The sequence below is a fragment of the Hemibagrus wyckioides genome, linkage group LG03 (assembly GCF_019097595.1).
Source record: "Hemibagrus wyckioides isolate EC202008001 linkage group LG03, SWU_Hwy_1.0, whole genome shotgun sequence".
Classification (NCBI taxonomy): Eukaryota; Metazoa; Chordata; class Actinopteri; order Siluriformes; family Bagridae; genus Hemibagrus; species Hemibagrus wyckioides.
Window position 1 is genome coordinate 4,122,917 of NC_080712.1, and position 16,364 is coordinate 4,139,280.

The following is a 16,364-nucleotide window of genomic DNA, read 5'->3' on the forward strand; positions in this document are numbered from 1 at the left end:
ACATTACAGAAAAAATTCCAGACTCGTGATTTCCACTCAGATGATTTTTGGCTGAAAATCTTCGCACGATTATTATTCATCAGACCCATCGTTGTGTTTCTTTTCATTTATACATAAATAAATCTTCTATCTGCATACAAACCCTCACTTTTTATTTGCTTCCTGTATAAAACCCGGCCTGCTTTGTGTCATCTGTTCCATGTAACAGGCCATTTTAAATGATTTCATATGTTTTTTCTTCTCCTTCTTCATCTTTTCTTCTTCGTCTTCTTCTCAACACTCACCAGACACCTGTGTCGGCTTAACCCCTTCACCGTGCTACTTCTCCAGGCCACTTTAAACCGATCTCGGGTTACGTCTGACCTTCGTGTCACCTGCTTCAGACGATACACAGGCTTCGGCCGACTGTAAATAAATATCCCTCTGAAGTGCTTTTATTTTGATGAGTGGTCAGAGAAAGCACTTAGTAAAGCTGTTAGAGGAGAATAGAGACTAATAAAGGGATAAAAATGGGTGTTTAAGTGCTTTATAGCAAGACCTTCCTCAGAGCACTACCTCATCTGTTTACCTCACTGCTGTTCTTTAACAGTAGGAGCTAATGGACCTTCAATGGACCACTCATCCTCATCATCATCATCATCATCTTCTTCTTCTTCTTCTTCTTCTTCAACTTCTTCTTATAATTCATCTTCTTTTTCTTCTTCTTGCCTCCTTATTAGTCCAGTTCTCTTCTTCTGTTTTTGTAAAAAAAAAAGCACCAAAGTATCTCAGTAATGAAGCAGGACAGTCCTACCTCAGAGCACTACCTCATCCTTTTACCTCGTTGATGTTCTTTAACAGTAGGAGCTAATGGACCTTTAATGGACCATTCAGCTTCTTCTTTTTCTGTTGCTTCTTCTTCTTCTTCTTCTTCTTCTTCTTCTTCTTCTTCTTCTTCTTCTTCTTCTTCTTCTTCTCCTTCTCCTCCTCTCCATCCTTCTTATTAGTCCAGTTCTCTGCTTCTGTTTTTGTAAGAAGCGCCAAAGTATCTCGGTAATGAACAGCCCCCTGTAGTGAGGCATGGAAAACCAATAGGAGGTGAATTTTCCAAGAGCTAAACTAGTGGTTTGGGGGATTGTAGAGTTTTTATTAGTGAGCTTGGAGTATTTGTTGTGCTGCCAAATGCACCAAGAGGCTCTGGGTGTATGAGGTCTCGTCCTCAAGTCCTCATCACACTGCAGGATACATGCAAGCCTGAGAAACCTGTCTCAAAATGACTTTCTACTGTGTTCAGACTTTCACTGGCGGAAAGCGGTCCAGATGCAGTCTTAAAAAATTCTCTAGCATTTGACTGTTTGATTCTGTGTAAGGTTCTCCAACAGAGAGAAAAACACACGTCTAAAAACATACTGAAAGCCAACAGACTCATTTTAGTACAGACTCACAGCCAGAACATAATTTGTTTGTTTGTACTAATGGAAAATGTCCCAGAAGTCCAGCTTGATTCCACTGGAGGCATGGAACACCAGTTTTTTGGTTAAAAAAAAAAAAAAAAAAGGGTTATATATAATATATATAACAATATCAGTACATAATACACTGATCAGGCATAACATTATGACCACCTGTCTGATATTGTGTTGGTCCCCCTTTTGCTGACAAAACACAACAAACTGTGATGCACCATGTATTCTGACACCTTTCTATCAGAACCAGCATTAACTTCTTCAGCAGTTTGAGCAACAGTAGCTCGTCTGTTGGATCGGATCACACGGACCAGACTTCACTCTCCATGTGCATCAATGAGCCTTGACTGCCCATAACCCTGTCTCCAGGTCACCACTGTTCCTTCTTTGGACCACTTTTGATAGATACTGACCACTGCAGACCGGGAACACCCCACAAGAGCTGCAGTTTTGGAGATGCTCTGATCCAGTGGTCTAGCCATCACAATTTGGCCCAATTGGGTCAAACTCGCTCAAATCCTTACGCTTGTCCACTTTTCCTGCTTCTAACATCAACTTTGAGGAGAAAATGTTCACTTGCTGTCTAATATATCCCACCCACTAACAGGTGCCATGATGAGGAGATCATCAGTCTTATTCACTTCACCAGGCACTGCTCATAATGTTATGTCTGATCGGTGTATACTTAAGGGTATATATAGATTATTATCTTGTGTAATCTGAAGCAAAAGAATTTCCTATCTTATCTTATCTCATCTTATACTACCTGATACACTCTTAAAAAGCTTCTTTAAGAGGGTGAGTCAGGGCATTGACTGTAAACCTATAAAGAGCATAAGACCTTAAAAAGCAGTGTATTTTTTTTGAGAGATAAAGAGGATCAAACTCACATTCCTCGTTCGTCCTTTATTATTCTGCACTCCAATAATTTACCTTCTTCTGACTTTTCTTCTGAATGTTCTAAGTTTCAGGAATTTAACTCATCATCTGCTTATATTTTTTTGTCATTTCTGCAGCTGTTTGAGATCACGGTCCCCGTGAAGCAGCCGCCCAAGCCGGTCACCATCAGCTTCGCCAATCACACCTCATGTAGCTGTTTGTCCAAGCTGGACGTCTACAGACAGAAACACTCCATCATCCGGCGAGCGCTGCCAGAGTGAGTTTCCTCTTTATTATCCTGCTCTTATTCTCATGCACTCTGCACCTCCGTAACCCAAGACCTGACCGTAATAAATCAGACCACGCTCTATAAATGGTGTGTGTTGGCCTTGGATCGTCGTCAACATGTCAGGATTTTTTTTAGATTGAGCTAAAATTGTTTACTGACATTAAAATTAATTATTGAACATGCTCGGATAATTAGAAGCATTTCTCAGAGTGTTGAGCGCGGAGCATGATGAATGCGGCCGAGGCCCGAGGGACGTTTACAGAAGATCGGATCTCCAGCTGAGCACATTTGCTCCACACTCCTGAAGTGTGCTTTGGCTCTTCGGGCTCTCGGCGGAGTCCAGCTCAGATGGATGTGTGTATTTTGGATGGTGAGGAGCTCAGTGGCGCACGGTAGCACAACAATAGACTTTAAACTTGGCCAGTCGATTCTGTAGCCTCACGCAAGGCATCCTGAGAGGAACTTCCAGTCAGGCTTATAATGAAGTTACCATACAGATACAGATACTTAAAGTAAAGGTTTGGCAACAAAAACATGTTTTGCTCTCTGAGAGACTTTCAAGGGTTCCTGAGGGTGCTTTCACATCTATTAGTCCATTTGTCGAGTTTCAACTGGAGTTAAAGTGATACTTTTGGTTTGTTTGCTGTTTAGTTTGGATTCATGCTGCAGATTTTTAAATGAAATAGCTGAAAGGACTGAAACCATGAGATATCAGAAATATTGCAATTAAAAAAGAAACAATCCTAAAAAATCACCTGAGAACAGAGACCACAGAGCCAGCACTCACAGTAAATCATTTAATTATCATAGAAATAATAGTTTAATATATTTTGTGTGCAACATCCAGAGTATATATTTTCTCATTTATTTCTCACACTACTACAGCTCTGTCCTTATTCTTTCTAGTGGCTCAGTTTAATGACACAATCCAATTAAAAGTCTAAACCTCGGACACCAGAAATGCTTCGGGTTCTCAACCACATTTGTAGACATAGTCCAAGTCCTATGTTATAAAATGTGGACTTTTCTCATTGTTCTTGGATTTCTGGATTCTGTTATTTTTGTTGCCTTTCTGATCCGATCAGTTGGAACCATGATGTAAATCTTAACTGTAAAAGGTTACCATAGCACATATTACTATATACTCTGTAATAATCAGACTCACAAGAATGTTGACTTAAAGATCTGGATAAGATATGAAACACATGATCAGGGTTACTGAGTCAAGCCCGGGTCACTCCCTGAACACTTTACAGTGACCCTGTGCATCAAGAAGGAGATGCTCTGTGTAGTTATTCACATTTTGATGGAAAACTAAAAAGCAGGCTTTGGCATCACTTACATTGAAGGTGACACCTGCCAGCTTGGTATTTTAACTACAGTGTATGAGCTCAAGTTCCCACACCAGACACACTTGATATCTGTAGAAGACTTGAGTACGGCACACTTACATGAACAAGACAAAGCTCATGGCATTAGGTTTCGATGTAACTGAAGCAACATAAGCTGTAATCTTCAGATAAATAGCCGCCATTTTATATGGATTAGGAGAGTGATTTTTGTCGGTTGTGTACATGGATCTGTCTACAAGCCCCTGTGGGAGGGTAAAAATCCACCCTGAATGACATGCATATTAATGCTACTCATGATTAGCTCCCATAATTCCGTCTGAGTTCCTGGTCAAATCTGTACGGTTGGATTTATCCATTACTTCAATTTTCACCTGAAGACAGTGATGTGATGCAGCGGTGCTTTAGACTTTGAAAAGCATTCCTTGAATCCAGCTCTGTTTCTTTTTCATCTGTAGACCAGATCAGCTTAAAAGATTCAGCTTTTATGCTAATATCAGCATCATGTTAGCACCACCGCACTTGTAATCCCACATCTCGTAGCCGGGTTTTTTTCTTCTATTAATCCCCTTTGTAACTATGCTAATGTAAATGAGACTTCAAGTCACTTCTTTCACACTTGTTGTGTTTCAGCATCAGTGTCCGTCGATGGTAGTGAATGGGAATCCTGCTAGTTTTCCACAGGAAATCTTATTCATTGCTCTCCTGGCAAGTGACATCACAGAAAAAAAAAAGTCGCATGCGACAAACAGCGATAGATCCTGAGGTAAAATGATCATGTGTTTTGTATCTCCAGCTCTCTGAAGCACTGCTCCTCACAGTTCTGTTGGTTAGTAAGCAATTTGAAAGTGTTTATCATCTGGTATCTCCGTGGAGTGTAATGGATTAGCTTTGTAGCCTGTGCGTGACACACGTCAGCATGAAGGAGAAATGCCTCTCCATGCTATCGTGTGGATATGAAAGCCTCTGCACCTCCTCAGTTAGCCAAGCGGAGGCTGATTGATCCCACATGGGCGACGGTGTAGTTAGTTTAAGCCTGGTAGAGTACGATGCTGAAATATCTGCGCTGAAAGACGGCAATTCATCTCAGGGAAAGTGCAGAATGGTGTTTACAGTGGCGGTGTCATCTCATAAGCACTTCTTTGTGTAACAGGAAGCTCCCAGAGAGTTTGAGTTGGTCACAGTTTGTGTGTATGGCGTCACTGATAACGCATGCTCGAGATGAAATGTGGCCAAAGATTGTAACATAACAAACTTGGAGCTTGTAATTTGCTTCTGAAAATGAACTTGTCAACCTGTGCTTAGGAAATGGAACAGGATTTGATTATACAATTGAGCTTTATCTAAACATGAGCTCACTGTACGCTAAATGTAAACTAGATAAAAACTAAGCTGGATGATTTAGCTGCTTAGCATGTAGCTTGTCTTGTATAGAGGTGGAGTTATAATATAAAAAAATGTTTTATATTATAAACTTTTCCCTCAGATGTGTTTGTAAATGGCTCAGAAAATACTCTTTGCACCATAACCAGAGTTACCTACTTCACCTAATTCTGAAGTCTGCTCTAGTGACTTAACAGTCTTTTAAAATAAATAAACAAATAGTTATAATAATAAATAAATAAAAATAAAAAGTCCTGTACCCGATACATCACTCCAGCTCACATCACAACTAATTTTATATGAGTTGAAAGATCATGACTTTCCTTAACTCACCCTAAGTTTAAAGCCTGACTGAGTTACACCCACAAAACCAAACACCAATCACCGATCACCATCGTTTCAAAATGACTAATCACTGATCACCATCGTTTCAAAATGGTTAGTCACTTTTTACCATTGTTCCAAACAACCAATCACTGATCACCATTCTTTTTAAATGACACATCACTGATTACCATAGTTTCTAAATGACTAATCACTTATCACCATTGTTTAAAAACAACTAATCACTGATTACCACAGTTTGTAAATGACTAATCACTGATCACATTATTTCTAATTAACCAATCACTGATTACCTTTCTTTCTAAACGACTGATCATAATTGTTTCTAAATGACTAATCACTGATCACCATTCTTTCTAAAAGACTAATCACCATCATTTCAGACTATGACCTCATTTGCCAACTTCCAGCCTCTCTCTGATCATGCATTACCTTCTTCCTCCTGAAAATAATTTGCACTGCTTTCTTTTCTGATTCTCAGCACTGAACACAAACCTAACTTCCTCATGTTCTGCCATATTGAGAAACATCAACATCGTGTCAGAGTTCGGCGCGAGCGCAGAAGCTTTCGGCTTCCAAATTTCTGAATACCGCAACAGTTTATGTGAAAGCTTCTCGTAAACATGCTTAGCGTGACCTCATCTGAACGTAGCATTCATCTGAACGGATTTCTATCTTCGAGACATTTGTGCTCTTCCTTTCTATCCTGCAAATTCCAGACATGAACTAACTTCCATCCTGTGACAATAAATTTAGCAGTTCTTTATATTTAAAGAGAGACAAAAAAAAAAGTGAGAGAAAGAGAAAGGGAAGAGACGTGATCCTTCTCTGAGTCTCCTCTCTCTCTTTCTCTCTATGCTACGCTTAAGAAGAAGCAGATGTGACCGGGATGTTAGCGCTGGAAGTGTGTTACATGTTGTTTTGCTTTGCTGGACACAGAAGAGGTTTCTTCTGCCATTCCTTTCATACTTTGACACCATCAGGGACAGTGTTGGTGAGTGTGTGTGTGTGTGTGTGTGTGTATGTGTGTGTGTGTGGATAAAGATAAAGTAATGCACATAATTATGGCATTTATAACTAATATGCTAACTGGCATTAGCAGATGAATCATAGCCTGATTCATTCTCCAGGCAGCAAGAATGGGGCTGAAGGTAAATTTGATTAATCAATTAGATAATCAACAATCGGAAATTAAAAGCATTAGCTAAGCTAGCAGAAATGTAGCACTATGCTAATATCCTGTGTTTTCTGGCCACATCACTAAAACAATGAGCATAGTGCAATTTTTTAAAATATGTATCTTTGTCTGATTATATGTCCAACATGATTAATTCAATGTCATGTATTTGTATAGCACTTGTCTCAAAGCAGCTCATCTATGGTTACACGATCTAAATGACTAATCACTGACCACCAGTGTTCCAAACAACCAATCATTTATCACAATTCCTTCTAAACGTCTAATCACAGATCAGCATAGTTTCAAAATGAATAATCACTGATCACCATTCTTTCTAAATGGCTGATCACTGACCACCAGTGTTCCAAACAACCAATCACTGACCACCATTCTTTCTAAATGACTAATCACAGATCACCAAGGTTTCAAAATGACTAATCACTGATCAGCATTGTTTCAAAACGACTCATCACTGATCAGCATAGTTTCAAAACGACTCATCACTGATCAGCATAGTTTCAAAACGACTCATCACTGATCAGCATAGTTTCAAAACGACTCATCACTGATCAGCATAGTTTCAAAACGACTCATCACTGATCAGCATAGTTTCTAAACATCTAATCACCGATCACCAAGGTTTCAAAATGACTAATCATTGATCACCATCGTTTCAGAATGACTAATCACTGATCACTATTTTTGCTCATTCATGTAACATGCCTTGATATCCAGACGATAATGACAGTTTAATAAATATGCAAATTAGACTATGACCTAATCTATGATTAGAGCATCTTAAATAAAATCAAACCCCGAGTTGATACCTGAGCTGATCAAACCCAAAACGCTGGTGTTTTATTCCAGACACATCACCACTGCTCTCTTCTACCATACAGGGTTTAATCACCTGAATATAACACTGTAGTTACACTGTACAGTAGAACAGCATACAAATTTAATTTACATTCATACATTCTGGAGGAGGCGAAAATTTGTATTGAGAAATGAATTTTCCCATAAGAAATAATGTAAATGCAGATAATCCGTTCCAGCCTCCCAAAAATATGACCAATATTCCCAATATGAAGCGTATGTATACTGTATGTCTGCTTACAAAGAACTGACCCAAAGCCAAGCATTCCATGTCAAGGATCCTCACAGGAAGTCGTGCCACCAGGCTCAGGCTAAAAAAAGAACAGACCACCCACGCCACCTATCTGTCAACAAAAAATACACCTGAAATGTCATCTAGATTTTGAAGGCATACCAAAGGCAATGTTGGTATTGTGGGTTGACTCTTTCCAAACAGCTTTCTCCGACTGAAAATAAAATTTGTCAAATTTGTTGCTTTCGATTGGCTTTCCACTGACGCTATCTCCCCGATGAATGTGTAACATGATTATATGCCGAAAATGCTTTGTATGCCGATGCAAAATTTTTGCAAAAATTAAATTCTTAAGGTAAATATTCCTAAGGGAGGATCCATCCATATGCCGAGGTTCCACTGTACCTCATATCAGCACCGAGATCTTTGTGAGACCTCACACTGTAATAGTTTTCGGTTCACGTTAATTCTACGTGAAATGGTCATGCTCACACTTCATCCTTCAATCTACTCATTAAAATCTTTTAAAAATTAACTTTAGTATAAACACATGAAATCAAATTTTTCAGTTTTGTTGAGAAAAGTAATATTTTCATGTAGGTAATATTTTTTCTTGAATTCTCTCTTCGTCCTAAAATGAAAACACTCTCATTTTTAAAGAGTTTCTCATTATTCTGCCAGTCAGGACCTACATTCAGGAGCTCCCTAATGTTTTAACCCAGTTACGCTGTTAAATAACTCTAGCAGGATCGTTCTTCATTCCTCTGGACTACATTTTCCTTAGTTTTCCTCTAGGCTCAGTTTTCACAGGTCTATAAAATGTGTTGTGAATTACTTTTAGACTAAAACCAAATTGGGAAGCAAGACGCACGTCACATTATTAAAGCGATGCTCTTAAATGGATCAGTCAGAAGCTATGTTTAGCCTTAAGCCTCCTTGTGTATATCCTCCCAGAACTTTTTTATAAGCCAGTATATGTCAAGGCAGGGTTTGACAGTCGGTCAATCAGGGCTCGCTGGGTATATTTACCCACTTCTGTTTTGTTTTTTTTCACTCACCTGAAGAGACATTTGACTTCAGGCTTGTTCACGTCCTCACTTATCCCCAAAACCCTAAACATATAAGTTGAAAGAGCAGGACTTTCGCTCAACTTTTGAGTTTAAAGCCTGACTGAATTACATTTACAAAACTGAACACCCATCACTGATCACCCATCACTGTTTGCTTTTAAAGACTATTCACTGATCACCAGTCTTTCTAAACAACTAATCGCCTGTATTTGTCTTCCCCAAACCCCCAGACTTCTCCATGCAGATGCTGCTTATGTTTTCCAGTAAGCGCACTCTTGCACAACGGCACCTCAGATATTACATGGTCTAAAAATGAGTTACAACACAGTTGAGATCATTTCTAAGGAATCTCAATTCTACGAACTTTAACTCGGATGGTAAAAATTCAGGAACTTTTCCTTTCAAGCAGCTTGAAGCATTATTTTAAGCAGCATTTAGTTAATATGCATGTGTAGATGTAAATCGGGAAAGCGGGACGTGTCGGTGAAGGGTAGAAGTCTAGGCAGCCTGTAGCGAGGAATGAGAATGCGAATGAGACGCAGCCTGTAATATCTACCATATGAGCCGTCTCTACAAAGCGACACTAGATCCTATCTCCGCTCGCCGCTTTTCAACAGTAAAACAGCATTAAAGGCATACGCTCCAAATTAGCTCAGCTTATAGATCTTCCCCCGGACACCTTGCCTCTCTAAACGGAAACGTATGTTTCACGTTACGCAAGGTGTCAGTGCACATGGTAGTCATCAGATAAGGCGTTCCTCGACTCGCCTAGCCGGTGTCATAAGTCTTACTCTCTTTTTTTTGCTGTTGTTGATGTTGTTGCTCAGGGCTATGTAGGAATGCATCATGCTATTATTATTAAGACACTGGGCATGTGGAAATTAGAAGCACGTTGCCACGTGTGGACCACCACCGAACCGACATGGTGCCACACTGTCAATTTGTTTTATTTCACAGTGCGTAGCGTCAGCCGCCCGGGCCTGTGTTTCCTACATCGCAATGTTAATTATATCCACACCAGTTTGTTGCTTTTAGAGTAAATATTTTGCAAAAAAATCCAAAGACACTGGGAGATGAAATCGTCTCTGGAGTTTAGTTCTTACACAAGACAAGCGTGTTAAGATTTCAGGGTTCATTACCACTACACCAAACTTTATTTCATCCGTTAGCACACACTAATGCAATTACTGCTAATCAGATTTGCTCTAGCACCCGTCGCTATTATAAAGCACTTGTTTTTTTTTTCAAGATTCCACAATCCACCACAACACTCTTGCAGCACTTGGGGGAATTTTTTACTAGCACGGGATTTATTTTATGAAGCCGCTAAAATCCAGAGGTTTTTCGGCAGTTCAGTGTGTCATTTAGTGCAAAAACAACAGTGTTTACAAATGAAGGGTTACATACCCCTAAAATCTGGATTCTGATTGGTCAGATGGTCCTGGTTAATGTTCTATTACAGAACCTCATCTATTCATGTCCTTGTTGTAATCTGTTGTCGTTTCCATAGTGACAACTCATTCACAAGAACTTGTATGATGGACTCTTCATGTAAACAGATTCAAAAATATGTTAAATAACACGAAAAAGTGTGTTTAAATGTAGATATGATGACGCTGTGTGTGTGTGATTAGTGTTTAAGGAAGGAGTCTCTCTTTCTAGTCATCATTACAGCTTTGTCATTTCTTTATAACATTTAGTTAGGTTGGATTTAGTTCTGTCTTAATATCCTGAAAGAAAGAAAGAAAGAAAGAAAGAAAGAAAGAAAGAAAGAAAGAAAGAAAGAAAGAAAGAAAGAAAGAAAGAAAGAAAAAGAAAAGAAAGATTGTTTACAGCTGCTAGAACGTAAGCGTTAAGAAGCGTTCACAGAAGTTCCACAAAATCACCTGTAACTATAAACGGTATGTAAGTATGACATCAATCATAAAAAAATAAATAAGTCTGCAAATTACTGCAAGTTACTGCTAATGTTCGTTTCATTTCGATCAGACAATCGAAATGCTTTTTGTTAGCAACTTATTTCCCGGTTGCCTAGCAACTGATTTCTTTTGTCTATTTCCGCTCATAAAAGTGAATGCCGGTTTTAATATTTACATTAAAATATATACAGGTGTAATTACAGATTTTCAGGAATATCATTTGCAGCACAGATTAAAAAGCATTTTAGATTTAAGAGAACAGCAGTTTGCAGATGTTATGATGTCATAATGAGGAAGAGTGTGTGTTTTGTAGCGTCTAATGATCCAATTCAACGGATACTCAGAGTAACAGGTAGCTGCCTGGAATTTTCCCTCCGGCCAACTGCAAATAATTAAACAGTGATACTGCGATGTTGTGGAAACACCTTCGTGGATCAGAACCTAATACCACGCCCAACCCGGTCGTATTATACCCTCAAAGCTGTGAGTGTGTGTAAGACCGCAGGCGCTGCTTGAAAAGCTTTGATGATGTGACCCCACACGACTGCCCGATCCAGACAGGTCATACATCAGCCGTGCCGTCTGAGGTGCCGATTGGACGCTCGGGGCTGGGACGGACAGATAGCACTGGAGAACAGAATGGAAAGCTACATGTGAAGACAGGCGTGCTTTAGAAGTCTAGTCCTCACCCTGCCCTGGGGTCGTGCCAACTGGCCCTGACCTCTGACCTTGTAGTAAAGGGAGATTAATGAGGGCGAACCTGTAACTCTAGTCCTAACATCCGACCCCGATCTCTGCAGGGTGTGAGGCTTTACCACAAACACACTTTCACACACGTGGTGCAAAGCATGGGGTCTGAGGGAGGGATCGGGAGACAGACATTTTTATCATTTAATGTTATTCACAGTGTATGCAGTGTTTATTACCAGAGCAATTTAACACAGAATACTATTTGTTCTAAAATGATTTAGAGAGGGGGGCGGGTAGAGAGATGGAGAGAGAGAGAGAGAGAGAGAGAGAGAATAAAATGTATGTACTGTATATAATAGGAAGATAGTTCTACTGGCTACACACAGACAAATGACAATCCCATACACACACACACACACACACAATCTCTCTCTCTCTCTTATAAATACTACATATATTTTTGAACATTAAATGATAAAACGTCTGTATTTTTTAACACACACACACACACACACACACCATCCAAAATAAGTGCATACTGGTTACAGTAAAGCCCATATCTTCAGAACTGCATGTATTTTTCCCACGGAAAGGAAAATAACACACTAATTAAGATACAAGCAACACAAAATGTGTGATACACCCATTTATTTAAAATAATAATAAGACAGTACAGTAACACGTCCATGCTAGAATGAAAAAGTGAGAATTAAGGAACAAAAAGTCTCCGCCCCTACTCACACACTTCCTCAAAGAATTACTCCACCCGTTTGTTTTTATGCTAGTTTTTATATGATTGTTGGTAGCTAAAGCTCTGTTTACTCTCTAGGGAGCTGTTTACAGCCACCACCTTTTTTTACTGCCTGCTCAGAGAGTGAGAGGATGTTACCACATGTAGATGTTAAAGAAAACTCGTTAAAATCAAGCAGACTGCACATTGGAGCGCCGTTAGCAGAGTCGTCCCAGTGCCTTCTATAAGACAGCCGAACTAACACATTCACATATCGCTGCCTCTGAGTGGAGGATGTGTCACTACAATGCACTGTTACTACTCATCTACGACCTCGTAACTAGGACAGCGGAGAAGGAGGCTTCATGTCTGAACCGCAAATAGCGCTCATTGTTGCTTTATTATTACCTCAAGGGCACAAACATGTGTACAGTTTTACAGACAAGGGAAAAAAATTGTTGTTTTCATAATGAAATTCCCAGGGTTCTCTTTGTGCTGTACAGGAAACTGTAATTTATCATTCCTTCATTTCTTTAGAGAGGGGTTTGTCCTGGTCAGGGTGGTGGTGGATCTGTAGGCTATACTGGGAATGCTGGATGTGAGGAAGGAGCACACCCTGCATGTCATGTAATGCAGTCGGTCGTATTTTTGTGTCCGTATGGCATTCATATTAAATTTTATTATATCCTTTTGGAATAATAAAAGTTTAATTTTACTACAAGATTGTTATATTTATATTTGGCTGGTGTTTTTTTTATTATACAGGATACAACTGAGGAAATGGAACATCTGGATTTACCTCTTATGAACCGAATGCTAACAGTAATAAGTCTTAGAGAAGAAATGTAAATATTAAATCTTCATTTTTAAATGTTGTTAAGGGGCAGTGGTGGTTCAAGTGGATAAGTCTCTGGGTTGTTGATCAGGGTTCAAGCTCCAGCACCACCAAGCTCCACTGTTGGGCAACTGAGCAAGGCCCTTTACCTGTCCTGATCTAGGAGTGCTGTATCATAGCTGCCCCTGCACTCTGACCCCAACTTCCTCAGCTGAAAGAATTCCACTATGCTGTGATGTATGTGTGTTGATAGTAAAGGCTTTTTGCCCTCGGTTCTTCTTCTTCTTAATGAAGACCTGCTACTTCAGCAGCTATCACATAACCATCAGCACAAACACCAACAGATTACAACTGAGGGCATAAAGGAGGCAACAGTGACTTTCTAATCAGCAGCCCAAAGCTGTAACCACTACACAACCACTGGTCTAGGTTAGCTGCACCAGTTAGAATTAAACCCAGTTCACAAGCAGTGGACATGTGCTGAGGGATGACATATTTCTGTAGGCATGACCTCAAAGTTATCATCATTCTAGTTCCATCGTCAAAAAGCCAATAAGATGGTTTGGATTATTGCAGAAAATAAATAAGCTGTGATCAGTAAAGCTTTATGATTTGTTCATGAAGATAAACAACACAAATAAGCCCAACTATTATGAATTTTGAGGCTAAAAAGATATTTTCTGTTAAGGATAAGGATGCACTATGCTCTTTTTGTGGATGAATCTGAATTAAGTTGGAGTTGGAATAGTTTGTTTGGTGTGAAGATGTTTAATGTCTCCAATAACTTCTGTAGTCTCCTTTAGCCAGTTCTTCACATCACAACTGTCCTTTTCAAGGCATATAAAAGTATATATATATATATATATAAATCACAAGTGGGGGATTTCTGATGTGAAAATATCTTGAGGTTGTGTTGACCACAGACCTTATTTCAGGCATTTGACCAAAGATCCCACTCAAAAAAAGTCATTGAGTTCAGGATGATGGAACAGGAAGTGTGAAAATGTCCAGGTTTTAGGACTTATCAACACACCAATGCTATTTGTCTGAACGTAGGTTTAACCGTCGTAGCAGTTTGAGAACATGTGGTGGATGGCTTTATGAGTTCCTGATGGATATCTGATCCTGCAATAGAGGAGAACTAGCTAATGAGGATTATAATGGATAGTGATAGCTTCTATAGACATTAGGCAGACAGCCTTATCCAGAGTGTCATAAATTGTATTTCATTTTATCCAACTGAGGGTTAAGGGCCTTGCTCAGGGGCCCAGCAGTGGCAGATTGGCAGACCTGGGATTCAAACTCACAACCTTCCATTTACTAAGCTACCACAAGTTACATCAAGGCTGAGGATTTATTGCCATTGTTTATTATACTAAACATCTAATATTGTTGTAGTGTTGATTCAGATTGAAGCAGAAGAACTGAGGGCAAGAAGCCTTTATTATCGCCGCACATACATTAGAACACAGTGCAATTCTTTTCTTTGCATATCCCATCTGAGGAAGTTGGGGTCAGAGCGCAGGGTCAGCTAAGATACAGCACCTCTTGAGCAGATAGGGTTAAGGGCTTTGCTCAAAAATGCCCAACAGAACATGAACCCAGATCCTCCAATCAACAACCCAGAGCCTTAACCACTTAAGCCACCACTGTCCTGTGGTGATAGGAGTGGTGTGTGGAGTTAAACCAATGATGAATTGACTGGAATATTCCCTGACTGGAATATGAAGTGCCTACTGAATGTGAGAGATGGATAAACTTTTGGAAATGAAGTATTTTTATAATTGTAATACAGATGACAATCACAAGTTAACGTTAATGTCCTGGTTGAAATAAGCTTCATTTTCTGTCGCTCAAAACCACCTACTGCTACAGCTGTCAATCATTTGGACTTAGTATGTCCATTGGTTTTCTTGCCAGTTTTACTGGGAGGAAATAGAAGAATATTACTCTGATATGGACTCTGTGTACTCTGATATGGAGCTCTTACGTAGAATGTATGATGGTTGAAACTAACTTTTTGAAATGAAGGATTTATTTTTGTTAGGTTTAGATCGTGGGAAATGAAAAAATCTAGTTTATTTTTGGAATGACAGAATTATTGATTTATTTTCTGTATTTGATCTTCTGGCTGTCTTTTTTGTCTGAGAAAGAAGGTATGCTGCACCAACATGTTGGAAGCAACCACCGCTAACTCCATCCTCCAAAATTTGAATAATTTCTGCAAATCATAAATACTCTTTGCGCATGTTTCAGATCTTTCTGTATTCGTATGCAAGCTGGTTTCTATTTTTCAACTTTCCCCATTGTCAGGCCCTATAGAGGAACTCATAGCTCAACCTTTCGCCCCATAGACCCCCTTGAGTGCGGTGCCTTCAACAGCAAACACTGTGATTGATCGTACATGCTCACGTATTCATTACCATAAAGTTATCACCTCACTGCTTTTCTCTGAATTCCACTCAAAGACTCCCCGTGGAAGTGCATTAAATCACAAGACTGCCGTCGTAGCCGGGATCCAGAGACGCGTTGCTCCTCGTTCTTCGTTGTTATTGGCTGTGATGTATAAAGCTGTGGAGTTATATAGTAGCCTTTGGAATACATAAGAATGTTGAACGCATATTTCAGTGGTTGAGTAAGGTGTTGTCGAGCTGCTTAAGGAAATGGAACATCTGGATTTACCTCTTATGAACCGAATGCTAACAGTAATAAGTCTTACTTAGTGAAGAAATGTAAATATTAAATGTTCCTTTTTTCAGTTAGCTAAATGTTGTTCGTGAAATCGACCCATGGAGACTGACAGTGGAGCTGTGACTTGTCTAACACAACAATTAGCATTTTTCCTGGCTTTAATACAGGCATTGTTTTTTTGGGGGGGTAGTGGATTATTTTTGCAGTAGACCTGCTACTTCAGCAGCTATGGCACATAAAAACCTACAGAAATTAATAGCAGTCAAGCTAATTAGTAGCTTTAACAAGAGCAACACCAATGGGACAAAAACTAAACTTATCTACATTGAACCTCTGATGTGGGTTCTTATTTTTGGAGCTTATTTTTCTTTAAGCAGTAGGGAAGAGTGTATTATACTCATTTTTACCACAGTTGAATTCTGAATTCTGGTCAGAAGGTGTTGATTAATTT

At 39.4% G+C, this 16,364-nt stretch overlaps 1 protein-coding gene across 1 annotated transcript in view; it reads left to right on the plus strand.

Moving 5' to 3' along the window:
- Window positions 1–16,364, plus strand: part of vegfc (vascular endothelial growth factor c) — a 57,883-nt gene that overhangs the window by 28,179 nt on the left and 13,340 nt on the right. Inside the window, exon 4 of the mRNA XM_058386620.1 lies at window positions 2,462–2,601. Coding sequence (XP_058242603.1) covers window positions 2,462–2,601 — 140 coding nt within the window. The remainder of the gene's footprint in view (window positions 1–2,461; window positions 2,602–16,364) is intronic.